This window comes from Catharus ustulatus, chromosome 6, assembly GCF_009819885.2.
Source record: "Catharus ustulatus isolate bCatUst1 chromosome 6, bCatUst1.pri.v2, whole genome shotgun sequence".
In the NCBI taxonomy this organism is placed as follows: Eukaryota; Metazoa; Chordata; class Aves; order Passeriformes; family Turdidae; genus Catharus; species Catharus ustulatus.
The window spans coordinates 54,098,007-54,114,722 of NC_046226.1; the positions used below are offsets into that span (position 1 = coordinate 54,098,007).

Genomic DNA, 16,716 nt, shown 5'->3' on the forward strand with positions numbered 1-16,716 from the left:
AACAGTGACACCTAGCACCTACCACAGCTCCTTCCATGGGTGCAGGAGGCAGCCCCACGTCCCTCCTTTGGGGACAGGGACAAGGTGGGGATGCCCAGGCCCTGAGCAGGGTAGTTTCTTCCTCTCTCTGGGTAAGATATATAATTTCTGCTTCTTTTTTTTTTAATATTTATATTTATATATATAGATATTTATATATACACACACCTGGTAACTCGGAAAGAGAAAAAAAATAGAATCCGTAACAATAATAATAAAAAAAAGTATTCTGGTTTAAAAACAATCCGTTCCTACCACGCCAGGCGAGCGGGTGATTGCACAAGGCCCACAAGTGGCTGGCGCAGCCGAGGCGGTGCCGGGGCTGCAGGCTCCCCCTCCCAGCCCTCCCCGAGCCCCCCACGGGTGCGTGCCAGCCCCCCGATGCCTGGGGGGCACAGGGAGGGCGGGGGGGCCCGCCTGGCTCTCCCGGGAGTCCACAAGCGTCTGGCAGAGGCGGTCCCTGGGGGCCGCCGGGGAGGAGGGGAGGGGGCGGCAGCTCTGCCCCTCATACCGAGATCTCATAGGTGGTGCCCCCCACACCCGAGACCTTCTTGACACCTCCGCGGGTGGGGCTGCTGAGGGGCACCGACCCCGGGCCCGGTGGGGCTGAGCCCAGGCTCTTGGGCTGCCCGTTGGACTTGCTGTAGGCTGTTCTCATCTGCACCTCGTCCCTGTGGGAAGGAAGCACGGACATGGGATCAGGAGAGGGGACAGGTCACCAGCACCCAGCACTGCCACAGCCCCACCCTCCCCAAGCACCACCAGTACCCACTCCTGATTTCGAGGGGCCCACGGGGTGACCGAGGAGGTGTGGGGAGCACCAGCTCTGTTCTGGGAGGAGCAGGAAGATTTCTCTTGCTCTTCCCAGCATCTCTCCCCACGGAGGGGTATTCTGCTGCCCCAGGGGCTTGGAGAGATACTGGGTGAGGGTCCCCCCACAGGCCAGAGATACCCTTGTGCCATCACTGTACTCACTTTGGTGCCAGTAAGGGCTGCAAGGCCACCTCCTCGACCTCGGGGCCGCCGGCCTGAGAGGCTGTTTTTTGGCTGCTGTAAGACACGGATTTGCCCAGGTGGGGGGCGGCGGGCTGGTCAGGGGAGCCCAGCGAGCGCACCCGCAGCGCTGGGGGGGGCTCGGGCTTGCCGAAGCGGGGCAGGGCCGGGCGGGTGAGCGGGTTCTTGCCCAGGGGTGAGCGCTTTGAATCGTCCGAGGAGGAGCTGGTGCGGGGGGCATTGCTGGAGCCCGGCGTTGACTGGATGCCCGAGTCCGCCAGCCCCGCGTCCTCCTCCCGGCCCGGGGCCGTCGGCTGCTGCAGCAGCTTCTCCCGCTCCTGGATGGAGGCCACGATGTGGCGGGAGAGATTGTCATAGCGCACGGGCGAGGGCTCGCGCGGTGCCGCGTGCTTGGGGGACGCAGCGCTGGCGAAGCGGCCGTGCAGGTCGGTCTCTCGCTGCTGGGCGATGCGGGCCGACAGGAAGGGCGAGGTGTAGCCCACCGGCGGCTCGGGCTCCGGGCCCGCCTGCACCGACTCGAAGTCGGGGCTGTCGGAGGGCGTGAGCAGGCTGTCATACGAGAGGCTGCCGTTGCGCGTCTGGTTCACCAGGCTCTTGTAGGAGGTGGAGGTGGTGCCCTCCGAGCGGATGGACTGCAGGTGGCCTGTCTCAAAGCCCGTGCCCTGGGCTGACTTGAGGCTGGAGGAGCGGGAGCCACTGGAGAGAGGGTCAAAGTGGAAGCTCTTGCCGAAGGTGGGTGAGCGGAAGCTCTCGGGTTCCAGGCTCGGCTCTGAGCGGTAGCTGGGCTTGTGGCCGCTGTCACAGATGGAGTTGGGCTCCTTCAGGCTGTTCACTCGGCTCAGCTGAGGGGCAGAGGGGCAGCAGTTACCCACAGAACAGCCATGGGATGCTCCCTGCGGAGCTCCTAATGCACCCTAAACCCTAAATGCAACCCTAAACCCTTCCCAGGAAGGGAGTGGCATCCCCTCGAGGCTAGTCCCCGGTGCTGGGCTCAGCCTTACCTTGGCGCTGGTGGAGTGGGGCAGGGCCGCCGAGCTGCTGCTGCTGCTGTAACCGGGCCGGTACTTGTACATGGTGGGAGTTGGGGGGCTGTCCTTGCCTAGCAAGCTGCTGTCTGCACCGGGAGAGAGGGGCACGCTCAGGGTGGCTGCGGGCAAGGAACGCACTGAGCCCCACCCTCCCTGCCCGAGAACCGACTCAGAGCCTGGGGCGGACAGACCGGGAGGAGGGACGGGCTGGAGGAGAGGTGCACCAGGGTGGGAGAGACAGACCGGGAGGAAGGGTTGTCCCCACAGCCACACGTGTGGGGTTGGCACTTCTGTGCCCCTGCGGCAGCCCCGGCTGGGTGACACCCTGGGGGTGCACGGCACGGGGGTGCCAGGGTGCTCAATGGGACACACACACAGCACAGCCCTCAGCGGGCGGCAGAACCCAGCCAGGGCTGGGAGAGCTGCGGGGTCTCCAGCTGCTGCAGGAAGCAGCTGCCACAGGCTCTGCCCATCTCATCCCACCTCTGGCCAGGCCCACACGGAGCCAGCCACAGACGCTCTGTGCCGCTGAGCCAGGCCCGCCACCACTTCGCCTTCTCCGTCCTGGCAGCACGGCGGCTGCAAGGCACAGCTCCCGGCAGCTCCGGACAGCGCCATGCTGGCTTGGCCTCCAGCAGAGCAGAGCTTGCTGGGAGCATTCCGCAGGCTTCTCCAAGGGCAAAGGGCCACATACAATGGCCCAGGAATGCCGATGTGCTCCGGGTCTGCCCTATGGCCCTGGCTCCTGGCCTGCCTGGTGCAGCCCTGGGTTCCCCTCCCAGAGGCTGCCAGGGCCCTGGTGCCCTCCTTACCCTCAGTGGTAGCCAGGGTTAAGTGTGTCCTCAGGCCCGTGTAGCGGCTGAGGTCGGGCTTAGGTGGGGGTGGCGGCTCGGCGTCAGCAGACTGGCTCTCCGTCACCTCCAGGCTCCCCTTGGACTGCAGAGACAAAGCGCAGGCGGGATCAGGAGGGGCCTCAGCCTCGGCGCCCCTGGGCTGGCAGGGCATGGACAGCAGCGCTGGGGGCTCCCACTGCCTCCCAGGCCATCTGACAGAACAGGGGGTGGCACCACCCCCGGGCAGGTGCTGGAAGTGCCAAGGATGGGAAACCTCCAGAGGGTGCTGCATGGGGAAGGATGGGACCAGTAAGAGCAATGGAGGGGGCAAAACCTCATGTGGTCACTGCCACATGGGAGGGGGACGGTTCCCATCCCGCAGGGACATAGAACAAGACGACACGGAGGGGGACAGGGAATGTGACCAGGCTCACTCGGTTCTCTACTTACGGATGCAGGCTTGCACCCCTGGGCTCCATGGAGGGCCCCAGCGCAGGCAGCGCTGCTCCCCACCTTCCTCACCTTTGTCCTTTTCAGCTCTGTCTGGATACCATTGTCCATAATCTTGACAGTGATCTGACCGTCCGACACCTCGGGCCGCAGGAACGGGGGTCTCACCAGCACCGTCTGCTCGGCCTTCGGGCGCCCGAGGTACCTGGGGAGGGCATGGGAGGAAGGTCACGGCCTGGAGCCCAGGATGGAGCAGTTTTTCCAGGGATGCAGAGGCCAGGCTCACCTGGGGGCTGGGGAGCTGCAGAGGACCCGGCTGACATTCCTACAGCAACCGTTGGTGAAGGGGTTAACGCCCCCGCGGAACTTGCCCGTCACCTGCGGGACAAAGGAGTGTCACAGCCAGCCACGCCACCTCCCTCAGGACAACCCCCCAGGATGGAGACACTAAGAGACCCTATTCCCTTTCCTAGTCCCTGTTTCAGTGTTCAGCTAGCCTTGAGGGGGTAGGGTCTCCTCAATTTCACCTCCTGGGGTCCAGAAGTGCCTAGCTCCATCCTCTGCACCCCCATGGATGCAGCTGCCCCTCAGTCACCCTCCCCAGCTCAGGGGCCTCCTCCAGCTTTAACCCAGCCTTTCCACACCGATCCTCTGCTGGGAAATCCCAAAATCCATAGATAACATGGTCAGGCCGGCAGTCCCCTGGACGTACCTGTTCATTGGTAGTGCGGCCCCTGGCCACGAGCACCACATGGAAGCCCGTCAGGCCCGCGACGGGAATGAAGAAGAGCCCAGCCACGCACATCACAACCATCCTGCCACAGGCAGCTAAGGAGCAGCCACAGCCCTGCTCGGCACCGCACCACCCCCAGACCCCACCACCCCCTGCCCATTCCCACCGCCCAGGAGGATACGTGACGGCCATGCGGACACCGGAGAGCTCCTCCACCTGGTACAGGACGTAGAGCAGCCCGAAGCCGAAGACGCCCATGATGTGCGTGGTGAGCGACAGCAGGAAGAGGAAGAAGTAGCGGTAGTTGCGCCGCCCGATGCAGTTGTTGACCCAGGGGCAGTGGTGGTCGAACTCCTGCCGGGGATGGGGCAGGGTGAGGGGGTGCTCGTGGGGCTCCCTGCCCCATGGGGGGCTGGAGGAGGCCCCGGCAGCTCCTCACCTCCACGCAGTTGTCGCAGACGCTGCAGTGGGAACAGCGCGGCGGGCGGTAGAAGCGGCAGGTCGCGCACCACTTCATGCGCACCTGGATGCCCTTGATCTCCACCGTCTTGTACAGAGGAGCCCGGAAATCGTCCTCCTTGTCCTCGTCCTCCTCAGCTGATGGGGACACCACGGCATGGCGTCAGGGCCCAGCCAGCCCTGGCCTGCCTGAAGGCTCCTGGCATAACCTTCCTGTCACCCAGCACGCGGACAGCCAGGGACCCCCAAATGCAGGCTGGGGGCGGCTCTCCCAGGCCCTGCCCTGGAATCCTGACACTGCCTGTGCCCCAGGACCCAACATGGGGTGCTGAACCCAGGAGGAAGGTTCCTCACCAGCCTTTAGGGACCCAGAAATCCCCTTTACCTCGGAGGAAGGGGGCAAGGAGGCAGCTCTTCCCGGCCGGAGCAAGACTCACCTCGCGGGAATATGCCCGGGTCCATGAAGGTGGCCATGCTGAAGTTGGCCAGCACAAAGAGGAAGACGATGGCATTGTAGGCAGGGATGACTGGGGACACGTAGAGACTGAGCCCTGGGCACCTGCAGGCACAGCAGCCGTGAGACCCTCCGACCCCTCGCTTGTGTCACTCCCGCCATCTCCCACTGTCCCAGGGTTCCCTGCAGTGCATCCCACACCCAAACTGGAGCCACTTTTACAGCACAGCCTGACCCCGGCCTGGGGAGCACCTGGGAGACACAGTTGGACATGCTCCAGGCATCCATTAGAGAGCAAAATTCCCCTTTGGGACTCCGCTGGAGGGTCACACAGAGCAGTGGTGCTGGGAACAGGGAAAACCATGGCATGGGGGCACCAAGGGGACCTGCCAGAAAGTACCTGGACATTGTCTTCCCTCTATCCCAGCAGCTCCTTGGGGACAGAGGGGACCCATGAGGGGACATGAGACCAGCACCAGCTCCAGCGCCTCCAGAGCCACCCGTGCTCCTCACATCCCAGAGACAGCTCCAGCAGGACATGGGGACCCCAGTCAGCACCCAGCTCCTCCAAGAGGCCCGTGGGAGAGCAGTGAGGGAATCACCCTTCTACCTCCTGCCCCAGCAGGCGGGCTCGGGACAGTGGGCTTCCCCCTTGCAGGCGCCAGCGTAATTCCCTAATCTGCTTTGCTGCTGGGATTTAATCCCACAGATCTAGGGCAGCATCTGTCCCTCTCTTCCCCCACCGGGCTAAGTGCCGATGGATTTAGGTGGCCGGAGCAGCGCGGGGCTGGAAGGGCAGGGCGACATATGGTGCCAGAGCTGTAATCCTCCACAGGTTGGGGTGAAGGGGCAGGTGCTGGCCCTGTCCCCTCCTCCACCACCACCCACGGGGACTGATCCCATTGCAGGGTGAGGCAGCCCCGTCCTTGTCACAGCAGCTCCGGGAGCCATGGCAAGGCTCTAGCCGGGAATGAGCCCTTGGTGCAGGGCCCTGTCCCAGCTCAGGGCCCTGAGGAGGGCAGGGAGGCACCCCCGGGTGAGGAGCAGCAGCTGTGCCAGGGGAAATGCTCCGGGTAGGGCAGGAGAAGTGGGCACACCCTTCCGGCACACAGAGGGTGAGGTGGGCAGGATGCTCCCAGCTCCAGGCACTGCTCGGTGCTCAGGGAGGGTGGGAATCATCAGTGGGAGCTGCTCTCACAGGCCAAGGCTGAGGCTGTGCCCATCCTGGCACAGGGATGAGAGCAGGCGGGCAGACTTTTGGTTGCAGGATATCCCTGGCAAGAAGCACAGCATGGCCAAGCCACCCGGTATACTCCTTCTTCCCCTCCCTCCTCATCCTCCTCTCTGTCCCCGGCAGGCCCACACACCACACCAAGCTTCTCCTGCAAACCACCTTCCCCAAAGCCTCTTCGTTCCTCAGGAGCCACCCTGCTGGGCAACCTGGCATCTCCTGGGATGGCACTAGAATCTCCTGGGATGGCACTGGCATCTCCTGGCCCAGCCCTCCCAGCTCTGCCCCGGGCTGGGGAGCGGCTCCTCAAGCGGCACCCGCCATGCCGGCCCTGCTGCCTCCGCTGGAAGCCAGCCAGACGGATTCTCCACAGCTGAGACGGGTTGGAGAGAAGCTCTCGTCTCCAATCTGTGCCCCAAAACCCTTGGAGAGCAGTGCTGGAGGCACAGGACCTACCTGACAGTGCCAGGCCACAACCCGAGCAAGGGAAGAATCACAGAGTCATGGAATTACAGAATTGTTCAGGTTGGAAAAGCCCTCCAAGATTCCAACTGTTTCCCCAGCATTGCCAGGGCCACCACTGAAACATGTCCCCAGGTGCCACAGCCACATGTTTGTTTTCTGGTGACTCCACCACTGCCCTGGGCTGAACAACCCTTTCCATGAGGAAATTTTCCTTAATATCCAAACTAAACCTCTCCTGCCACCACCTGAGGCCGCTTCCTGTTGTCCCATCACTTGTTCCTTGGGAGAAGAGCCTAACCTCACCTGGCCACAGCCTCTGTCAGGAGGATGTAGAGGACACACCACAGCCAAGGACCCCATGTCCCTGAGCTGAACTCCTTCTCCACTTGAGAGATTAACCCCCCTGGCTCTGCTCTCTGCTGGACAGAGGGCCAGGGGGTTCAGAGGAGCCCTAAAAGTAGGAAATGCCCTTCCAGAAACCCTGTGGAGGGAGCTTCTCTTTCCAGGAAGGGAAATCCCAGCCCAAACCTTTGCTTGAAATAGATGGAGGGGAGCCAGGAAGACCCATGCCCGGGCAGCCATTCCACACAGGAACAGCCAACAGCCAGGCTGAGCCAAGCACACAGCCTGGATCCAGAGAGACAGAGCCCAGGGAGGTAGGGAAGGATCCACCTGCCTCGGAAAACTCTGGGGCAGGCAGAGAGGGAAGGACCGAGGGAAGGGAATACCTCTGTGCTGTCAGCAGTCAGCCCTTCCTGGAGCTCCCAGGACAAGACAGTGCCCAGCAGGTCCCTGGGCTCAGACACACTGATAAGACCCCCCTGCATGGGATTCATGGGCCAGGGCAAGCACAACATCCCAGGGAACACCAGGGAGGGAGGTGGGAATCCCCACAGAGCCAGACCACCCAATGGCACCATGCTGGGGACTCCAAAGTCAGGGAGTCACCTCCTGGGACCATCCCCACACGTTGGAGGGATCAGGGTCCTCTGCAGGGAGCAAAGGTGCTGCCCATCCCTGAGAGAACCTCCTTATCAGGAGAGTGATTGATGTGTTCCTGCCTTTTGCTCTCTGTTCACAGGTCTGCCTGGACCCTGGGGCACACATGGCAGCAGGAGCAGGAGGGAGGCTCCTCACCATCGTGGCCAGCCACGCAGGTCCCACAGCACCCATCGGGCTCCCCCTCGGGATCGGGATGCAACACGCTCATGGCTACAGGAGCTGCTGGGACTTGTCCCTGGCAGCACATGAGAGGACTTGGGGGACCTCAGGCACCATGAGTCACACCGGGATGCAGACGGGCTTTTTGCTACCAGTCATGCCCAGAGAAGCCTGTCCCTCCCTGCTGGTGTCCCCTCCCTCCCCAGCCCCTCACCCCCTGCACTCTCCCAGGCACAGCTTTCCCTCCCTGCCTGTTTCCCGGGACTCCGACCCACGGGCTCTCCAGCTCTCCAAAAGCTTTGGCACAAACACGATCCCTGCTTGCCCTGACCCTCATACAAGTTTAGATCTCACTGAGAACAGGAATGACACTGTGTCCCAGTGGCACTGGCACCTCCAGAGAGGGGACAGGGAACCTGAGAGCCAACTGCACCAGGAGCTGGGACCAGCCAGTGGGGAGATGCAGGAATGGACAAATGGACCCCAAGGGGGAATTTCCATCCTAAATCAGCAGCTGTCTGAGAGCCCAGTGAGCTGGGACCCCCACTCATCCCAGGGGGAGGTGGGAACATCCCCTCTCCTGCTGCCCCTCCCTGCAGTGCAACCAGCCTCATTTCCACAGCCATGTGCTCAGCAGCAGCTCCTAATTAATCAATTAAAGAGAGTTCTTGGCCCAGAGATACGAATCCTGGATGGACCAAAACACATCCAGTGGATAGGCTGGAAGCAACACAACTGGAGCCTGAAGAGCTGTGCCGACCCCTGGCTGCTCCCTGCTTGGGGAAGGCCTCCCAGAGCCTGCTCTCACAGCTTCCATTGCACTTCCCAGAGGAGCCTTAGGTTGGATGCTGACAGCAGGAAGGGGGTCAATAGCCACTCTGCTGCTGACCAGGCCGGGAAGGGGCACAGTGGCCCCCAGGACCATGCAGGAGGCAAACCTCAAGCCCCACATCCCTGCCAACCTGCCCCAGCACCAGGTGGACACTGTCCCAAAGGAGCCATCCTGCCGGGAGCAGTGCAGTTCCCTCGGCCAAGCCCCGTGTGAACGCTGTGCCCGGGGTTTAATGGGATGCTCTGAAGTAGGATAAACAACATTGCTGACCTGCAATTACAGCGATCTGCCCAGGTGTTCCTGCCCCGGCCAAACCTGCTCCGAGGCGCCGGCTCCGGCACTGCCTCTCACCGCCCGCTGATAAGCGGCTGCTCCCGGCACTGCTCGCACCCGTGGCTGGGATGGGCTGGAGGCCCAGCTGTCCGGCAGCCACTGTGCCGAAACAGAGTCAGCCTGTCCCCTATGGTCACACACGGGGTGGTACACACAGCTCGGAGGGCACCGCCTGTTCCCTCTGCTTCTCCTTCATCCCCCTGGCACAGGAGCAACAGTCAGCGGCTTCCACAGACATCTGACAGCCTGGAGCAGCCAAAGCCCGAGCCTGGGAGCCTGGTGACCGCTCGGTGTCCCAGCGGGGGACGGCCACACGCTGCTGAGTGACACTGCCAGCTGCACCAGGCGCTGGACGGGGCGAACCCACCCTGCTTTTCTCTTCGCTCCTCAAGCTCCCCTGTCCCTGCCCAGTGGCTGCCAAAGCCACGGTGACCTTCCCACCAACGATGGCTCCTTTCCAGGGAGTGGTAGCAGCCATGGCACCTGACCCACAGTTCCAGCTGATTCCTGTGGCCCCAGCAGGAAAACCCCAGAGAGTGGGGGAGGCACATGAAGCAGAGGGTGCACGTGCTTCCTGCACACTGCCAGGACCCCAAACACATCCCTGCTGAGCCCGTAGGGATGCCCTGCAGGATTTGGTAGCCACACTGTGCCATGGTGCCAGCCCGGCTAAGCCACTCTCTGCCAGGCTCCCTGAGCACCTCGAGGTTCTGCTCCCCCGCCTGTCACCCCCCTGGGCACGTCACCGAGGCACGTGTCACCAGGTAGGGAAGAGCAGCAGATCTTCCCAGCGATGTCACCACACCTCTCTAGCACCCAGCACCATCTCCCAGCCCAGTGGGCCCCCCAAGGCCCCAGCGACCTGCTGGCCATTTCCCTGGGGCCCCCTCCAGGGACATGGAACCCTCACTGCCCCAGGGCAGGGGACAGAACACAGTGAGTGATCTGCACAGGGGTCAGAGTTCTCCTCCTTGAACTTTCCTTTGTGCCTCACGAATCGATTACAAAACTAAAAATAACACGTGTCCCGCCCCAGCCCACCAATCCACCTCCAAAGGAGAAAGTGATCCATGCCATTTTCCACCCACAGGTCACAAACCAGTTCCCAACCCAGCTGACCTGGAGCCGAGTGCTGCCTCGCCAGCAACGCCAGCACACAGCTTCCCCTGGGAAAACTCATGGAACGAAATGGCTCCTGCTGTGGCTGCAGCACCCAGAGCACAATATCCCCCTCTCCTCTGTGAGGAAATCCCAGCTCCTCTCCCCTGCCCTCACTGGCCCTCCCCGCTCTGGCCGAGCAGCTGGCACTCACGTGAAGGCGAAGAAGAGGGTGGTGGCTCCCACTAGGAAGATGGCAGCAGCGGAGACCGGGACGTACTTGCTGGGTTTGAATCTCTTTCCAGAGGCTGATGGCATGTTGGAGCTGTGGTGGGGGGTCTGCCCCGCAGCATAGCCCAGGCCCCAGGGGACTCAGAGCAGGACGAGAAGGGGAGGGGGACAGGGGTTGACCCCTACCCTGCCCCCACGCCTGCTCCTGGGACGAGCTCCGACTGGGGTGGACAGTCCGGAGAAGGGTCTGGAGCAGGAGGCCCAGGAGAAGAGCCTGCTCTAAGCTCTGCCCCGTGAGAGCTCACGGGAGCAGGGAAGGAGGGTTAAAAACATTAAAAATTCACAACAGAGAAGGGGATTTGGGTTTAGAACAACTGTTGGAGTGGGAATGCTGAGAGCCCTTCAAAGCTTCAGTCCAGACAGCAGCCCACAGGGAGCAGGACTCCAACAGGCAGGCTCTGAAGGCAGGGAATTCCCCAGGCTCGGGTAGGGTGCTTCCCACCCAGCCAGCACCCCAAGAAGAGCAAAGGATCAGCAAACTCCTTGCAAAAAAGCCACTCCGGGAGCCTCAGGGAAGCCACTTCTCCTTTTTAATCCGCCTCTGCTGTGCCGCAGCCCCTGGTGCCGCACGGGAGGAGGGGGTGGTCTCTAAGCAATCCCAGCTTCCTCACAGAGCTGCTGTGCCTCCTCCTCCTCCCCTTGCTGGAGGGGTCACTGAAACACTCTCCCTGATTTCACCGGGATCTGGGACTGGCTGGCGGTGGCCGTTTAATTTTATTTATTTCTCTCTTGGTCTGTTAAAGCCGAGGAACAGCTGGTGCAAGGTTGAGCTGTAAATCCTTTCTTTCGAGGGGGGCAGAGGGGAAGGTCTGGCAGATTGTGGGTTTTCCTACTTGCTCCTTTCTCCTGACCCCCCAGGCCCTTCCATGGGCTCAATATCCACTTGGCGGTTGGGGAGCGACAGGAATTTCATTAAATCTCTGCAGCAACCATTTCCCAGCAGGTGAACGGGAAGGGGGTGTTCAGGGAGCGGCTTTACAACCCCAGCAGACACCAAAGGGTGGAAGTGGTGCTGAGCAGCTCTGTCTCACCCATGGCCCGGGCGGTGTTGAGGGAAACTTCAGTTTGTTCCAAACAGCTCCATTTTTCCCTCCCCCTTCCTTCGTTAAAATCCTTCTTCATTCATCCATCCATTCATCTTTTAAGAAAAACTACATAAAACCATTAAAACTCGAGGTCTGGTGCGCCACAGCTCACCTGGAAAAAACAACAACAGAAATTAGCATGGCGAGAGAAGGGATGGAGCCGGCTGTCATTAGCCACAGCAGCCTGGCCACGGCGTCTCCTGTCCCAGCCCAGGGGCACTGGCTGCTGCAGGAACTCCAAGCCACCCCCCTACCACCAAGAAACCCACCCTGAGCCCTGGAAGGACTGGAGGGACACCATGAATTCCTTCCTGCAGCTCCTGCTCAAATCCCAGCACCAATGCGTGCTGGCTCCCTGAGGGGCACGGGCTGAGAGGCTCCAGGACTTAACACAAGGGTGGAGACCACACGAGGAAAAAAACATCCAGGAATCCCACCCCCTTCCCTGGAAGGCAGGACACAGGAGAGACCCATGGAAAACACCAATCCCATGACAGGAGGTGGCCTTTGCAGCTCTGGATTCATTCTGTAGTGCCAGGAACAGTGGATTTGAAATGACAGAGCTCAGGGTCAGATGGGATATTGGGAAGAAATTCTCTCCTGTGAGGGTGGTAAGGTCCTGGTATAGGTTGCCGAGAGGAGCTGTGGATGCCACATTCCTGGAAGTGTCCAAGGCCAGGCTGGATGGGACTTGGAGCAACCTGGGATAGTAGAAGGTGTCCCTGCCCACAGCCCTGCCCCAAGCAGCCATAAGCCCATCATCCATCATATCCCACCAGTTCCTGCTGCTACAGCCACCACTCCTCACCTTGTCACCGTCTGTCACCATCCTCCCCACGCTGCCTCCACAGCATTGCAGGTCCAAGCACAGCCTACAGCTCACTCCTTTCTCCCTTCCAGCTTTCTCTGCCTCCCCAATTTCTCCTTCGGGGTGGGCAGGGAACTCTCTAGCGCTGACTAAACGTGGGTGAAGGTTGGGAGAGCTGCAGCACCCAATTAAAGGTAGGTTTAATGACAAGGATGTGTTACCATCGAGTGGGCTCAGCCCCGGCTCACGGCGTCAGCCACCCCGGCTGACTCACCCAGGAACCGCTCCCGCCGCTCGGCCTCTGCAGGACCGAAGCTCAGCTTCCCACCCCAAGGCTTCCCTGCCCTTGGGAGTGAGAGCAAACGTGGGGCCAATGCTCTGCAGGTTTCACCTGGCAGCAGCTCCTGAGGGGTGCAACTTGAACAGGAACGCCAGGGAAAGCTGTTTTCCGTAGCAGGGACAGAGTTCCCTGGAGAGCAGCAGTTTCCCAGCCCTGCTCTGCCTATTCGGGGAAGAGCCCAACACCCCACAGAGCCGAGCCCAACAGCAATTCCAGGGATGGGCTATCGGAAGTCCTGGCCTGACATCACGGCTGATTGCTTTAGCAGGAGCAATCTGCTCCCAGAGCACCCGGCCCTTTGAACGCTCCGCCATAGAGGCACGGCCACACCTCGGGTTCAAACAGACGCTGCCAGGCAGAAGGAGTTGTTCCCTGATAATTCCTCCTCCGGAGATCCCCACCCTGCCCTCGCAGGGCGCCATGGGCATGCGTCTTGTGGCCCTGCTCTGCCCCAGCCCTTCCAGCCAGAGATCCAGGCACGCCAGCCCTTCCACAGGGTGATCCCTGCCGAGCTGTGCGTGCCAGAGACAGCTCCCCACGGAATCAGGTACCCATGGGACAGGCTCATGAGCATGGGGAGAGCCCCAGTGCTGTCATTAGTGACATCCCAGCGAGAAGTGATGCAAATGCATCCCTGCTCCAGCCGCCTGTGCACAGAATAACTCCACACCTCCTCAAACAGGAGGCTGCCGAGCCCATCCCGGCTCCCTGAGCCACCACACTGCTCCCAGGAATGCCTGCCTGATCCCCCTGGCGTGTTGAGACCCCATAGGACCCCCCAGCCCTGCTGCAGAGACTGGGGCAGAAGCTGTCAAAGTGCAGCACAGAGCACTGGGCTCTCTGCTCTGCAATCCTTAAGGGGTCCAGGAGACAAACAAGGAAAATCCACCCCAGATTCCCACAGATTACACTAATTCAGGCCCCAATTCTCCCAAACACACATATTCTTTCCCAGCCATCCCCTTTCTCAGCCCTACAATGTGCCCACCTCTGGTTAACCAATCCTTCCTTTCCCTCCACCTTTGCTCCAAATCCTCTCTCTGGCCACTTCGTCCCTATCCACAAAGGCCACTCACAGATTTCCCTGCCCCAAAGAATCCCCAACTTCTCTTGCTTACCTGTGGCATACATGGGCTCTGCTCTTGCCTCCCATTCCTTTCCCTCTGCCAATTCCAGCCCGGCAACTCCTCCTCTCCCACTGCTCCTCCAGACCTGCCCTGCTCCTTCCTCCCCCAGCACTTGTGTCACTGCTCACTCCCCCTTCCCTCTCCCTCAGAAATTCCACCTGGTTTTCCCATCCCAGCACCTCCTTTCCAGAGCACTTTCCCAGTTCCACTCTGCTCAGCCACCACCAGAGCAGTCATCTCCACTCTCCAGGGTTTTCCTTCTCTCATACAGGGGAGCTGCTCCCGTTTCCTTCATCTCCATTTCTGGGGACTTCTTTTAATTCCAAACTCCCTCTCTCGGGATATGTGCAAGTATGACTGCTGCCACCTTCCATTTCTTTGATCCTGCCTCTCCTTTTCTTGGGTCAAGGCCCTGCAAAACCTCACTGATTTCCTCCTTTTACTCCCCTCCCAGCTTCCCTGCTTCCCACCCCACTCTGCTCATCTGCTCCAGCCCCTCTCCAGCCTTTCCACACATAGCCAGGCGCTCCATGGCTTGTCCCCTCCAGAGCATGAGGCCCTCCCCACTTCCACTGGGACGGGGACACATGTGCCTCCAGCTCCCAACATTTCCGCCTCCCTCACTCCAGCTCCTCACCCTGCTCCCGCCCAGGAAGGAGGAAATGCACCTTGGCATCAACCATGCGGCTCCTGCCACCCCTGGGATCCACGGCACAAGCAGGACAGACTTCCCTCCCGGTTACCAGCTCCCAAACCTGCATCACTCGTCAGGATCCACAGCTCCCGACCTGCCCCGATCCAGCCAAGTTCCCATGGCGCAGGGCAAGCACACAAACAATTCCTTCCACGTGAGGCAACTCCCAGACAGGGCAGATCCCAGGCTGCAAGGAGACGGGATGTGCTTTACCTGTTCCCACTTTGTTTTGATCCCAGGGTTCCATAGAGCCATTCCAGAGCACGCTGCCTGGCACTGTGAGTGAGTGAGGGGCATCCCAGGAACTCTCTCCTCCCTCTGCAGCTCCCTCTGTCCTTGCACAACCAGCTAACACTTCACACTCCAAAATCCATCAGAGAAAGTGCAAATTTTTCCAAACCCGGCACTGTGGTTAGAGCAACGCCAGCGTGAGATCTCCACTGGCCACTGCCTTGCCTCCAAACAGGAGCACCTGCCCCAACAGGGCAGTCTGGGGACACTTCCCTGCTCTTCATTCCAAAGGAGAATGCAGAGCAACGTATGGCATCCTGCACACCTGCTTTTCTCCCAGGTGGATCAACACAGAACATGGAGAAATATTCCACTGCAGACAGCCAGAAGGCTGGAATCACTCCGTGCTTATCTCCTGCCCAGGGCTTACACCGATCCCATCCTCCTTCCCCAGCCCATCCCGCTGGTTTACACGGGATTAGCCCCATTTTATAGGCAAAGCAGAAGGAACAATGCCTCATCCATTGAGGCCACTTCCCAACGGGCCCCACAGCGAGCAAGGACAGCATCAGCCTCTTGTCACTGTGTTAGGAGACACCAGGCACAGCGACAGGTGGGAATGTCCCCAGACAGGCCCCTCACAGGGGAGCTCGAGGTCTCCCTCTGGACCCACCCGATCACCACCCTCTCCATTCCTGCATGGGGCTCCTGGCCTCGGGAACCAACAGGAATAAACGCCTGCTAAAGCAGCACCTGGGCCCAACGGAGGGACGGGGGTAACGGGATTAAGCTCAGAAAGAGGCTCCAAGATAACTCTGGCTTCGATCGAGACATGGCTCTGGTTGTATATTACAAACCCCAAAAAAAACGAGCAGCCTCTAGAGCAGAGAATCCCGCTTCCCTAATGCCCAAATCCAGCTCTGTGCCGGGGCGGGAGCCGGCAGATCCGGGGAAACCACTTCCTAGAGCCAGGGAGAGCACAGGGGCAGCCGATCCCCTCCCGAATCGGCGCGGTGACGGGGGTGGAACCCTGGGGCTGGGGACCTGCACAGCTCGGGTGTTCGGGAATCTGGGAATTCTGAGGAGGGGCCAGGCTGGACCCCTGCCAGTGCCCCAAAGCCGGGAGCAGGGATTGTGCCGTGAGGAGAGGCCGTGTTGTAAGCAGGGTTCCCCCTTCGGCCTCGGCACAGAGGCCGAGCTCCGGTGCCCCAAAACAGGCAGTGGCGGCGCTCCCGGGGGCAGGCCGGGTGCGGGACACGGCCCGGCCGCTCCCCGCAGCAGCCCCCGGCCGCTCCCCAGTCCCGGGCGGGTTCCAGGTGCAGGGACGATCCCGCTCCGGAGCGCTCACCCCGCACCCGTGCGCAGGGGCGGCCCCAGCCCGCGGGGCACTGCTCCCCGCCAGCCCCCGGCCCGGCTCCCTGCGGCACAGGACAAGGTCCCGGTGCCGGCGGGGCCGCGGGCACGGCAGCGGGGGCAGGAGGAAGCGGCGCTCCGGTGCAGTGGCACCGCGACCGCGGGGCAGGCGGCCGTGCGGAACGGCGGAGCGGGGCCGCGGCCCGAGGAGCGGGCCGGGCAGGGGTCGGTGCCCGCCGGGGCGCCGGGCAGGAGGGTCCGCGGCGCGGCGGAGGGACGCTGGGGCACAGCCCGAGCCGCGCGCGGGGGGAGCCGCGGGGGCAGCGGCGGGGCGGGGGCGGCCGGGCCCCGGCGAGGGGCGCGAGGAACCGGCGGGCCGGGGAGGCGGCGGCGGTGCCAGAGGGGTGGGGTCCCGGTGGGGTCGCGCGGCCCACGTGACTCACCGGCAGGAGGCCGCGCGCGGCGGCGGCTCCGGGCACGGACGGCGGCGGCTGCGGCGGGCGGGACGTCACGCGCGCCTGCGCACCGCGCCCCCCCCGCGCGCCTCCATTGGCCGCCTCCCGTGGGCCCGCCCCGGCAGCAGCGACGCGCATGCGCACGGGGCGCGGAGCGGGCGTGCGCGCTCACGCCGTCGGGGGCGGGGCCACAGCTGGAGCC

The 16,716-nt window shown here is 62.1% G+C and overlaps 1 protein-coding gene across 1 annotated transcript; it reads right to left on the reverse strand.

Annotated features, from left to right (window-relative positions):
- Positions 1–195: 195 nt before the first annotated feature.
- On the reverse strand, positions 196–16,555 carry ZDHHC5 (zinc finger DHHC-type palmitoyltransferase 5). Its single transcript, XM_033062572.1, has 12 exons — positions 16,503–16,555; positions 10,345–11,618; positions 4,994–5,115; positions 4,537–4,694; positions 4,279–4,451; positions 4,077–4,179; positions 3,651–3,742; positions 3,437–3,569; positions 2,894–3,017; positions 2,055–2,167; positions 1,015–1,895; positions 196–710 (listed from the first exon to the last, which is right to left on the reverse strand). Exons 2-12 carry the CDS (start codon positions 10,446–10,448, stop codon positions 545–547), a joined length of 2,169 nt encoding a protein of 722 aa, XP_032918463.1. The 5' UTR covers positions 10,449–11,618; positions 16,503–16,555; the 3' UTR covers positions 196–544.
- Between the last annotated feature and the right edge of the window lie 161 nt (positions 16,556–16,716).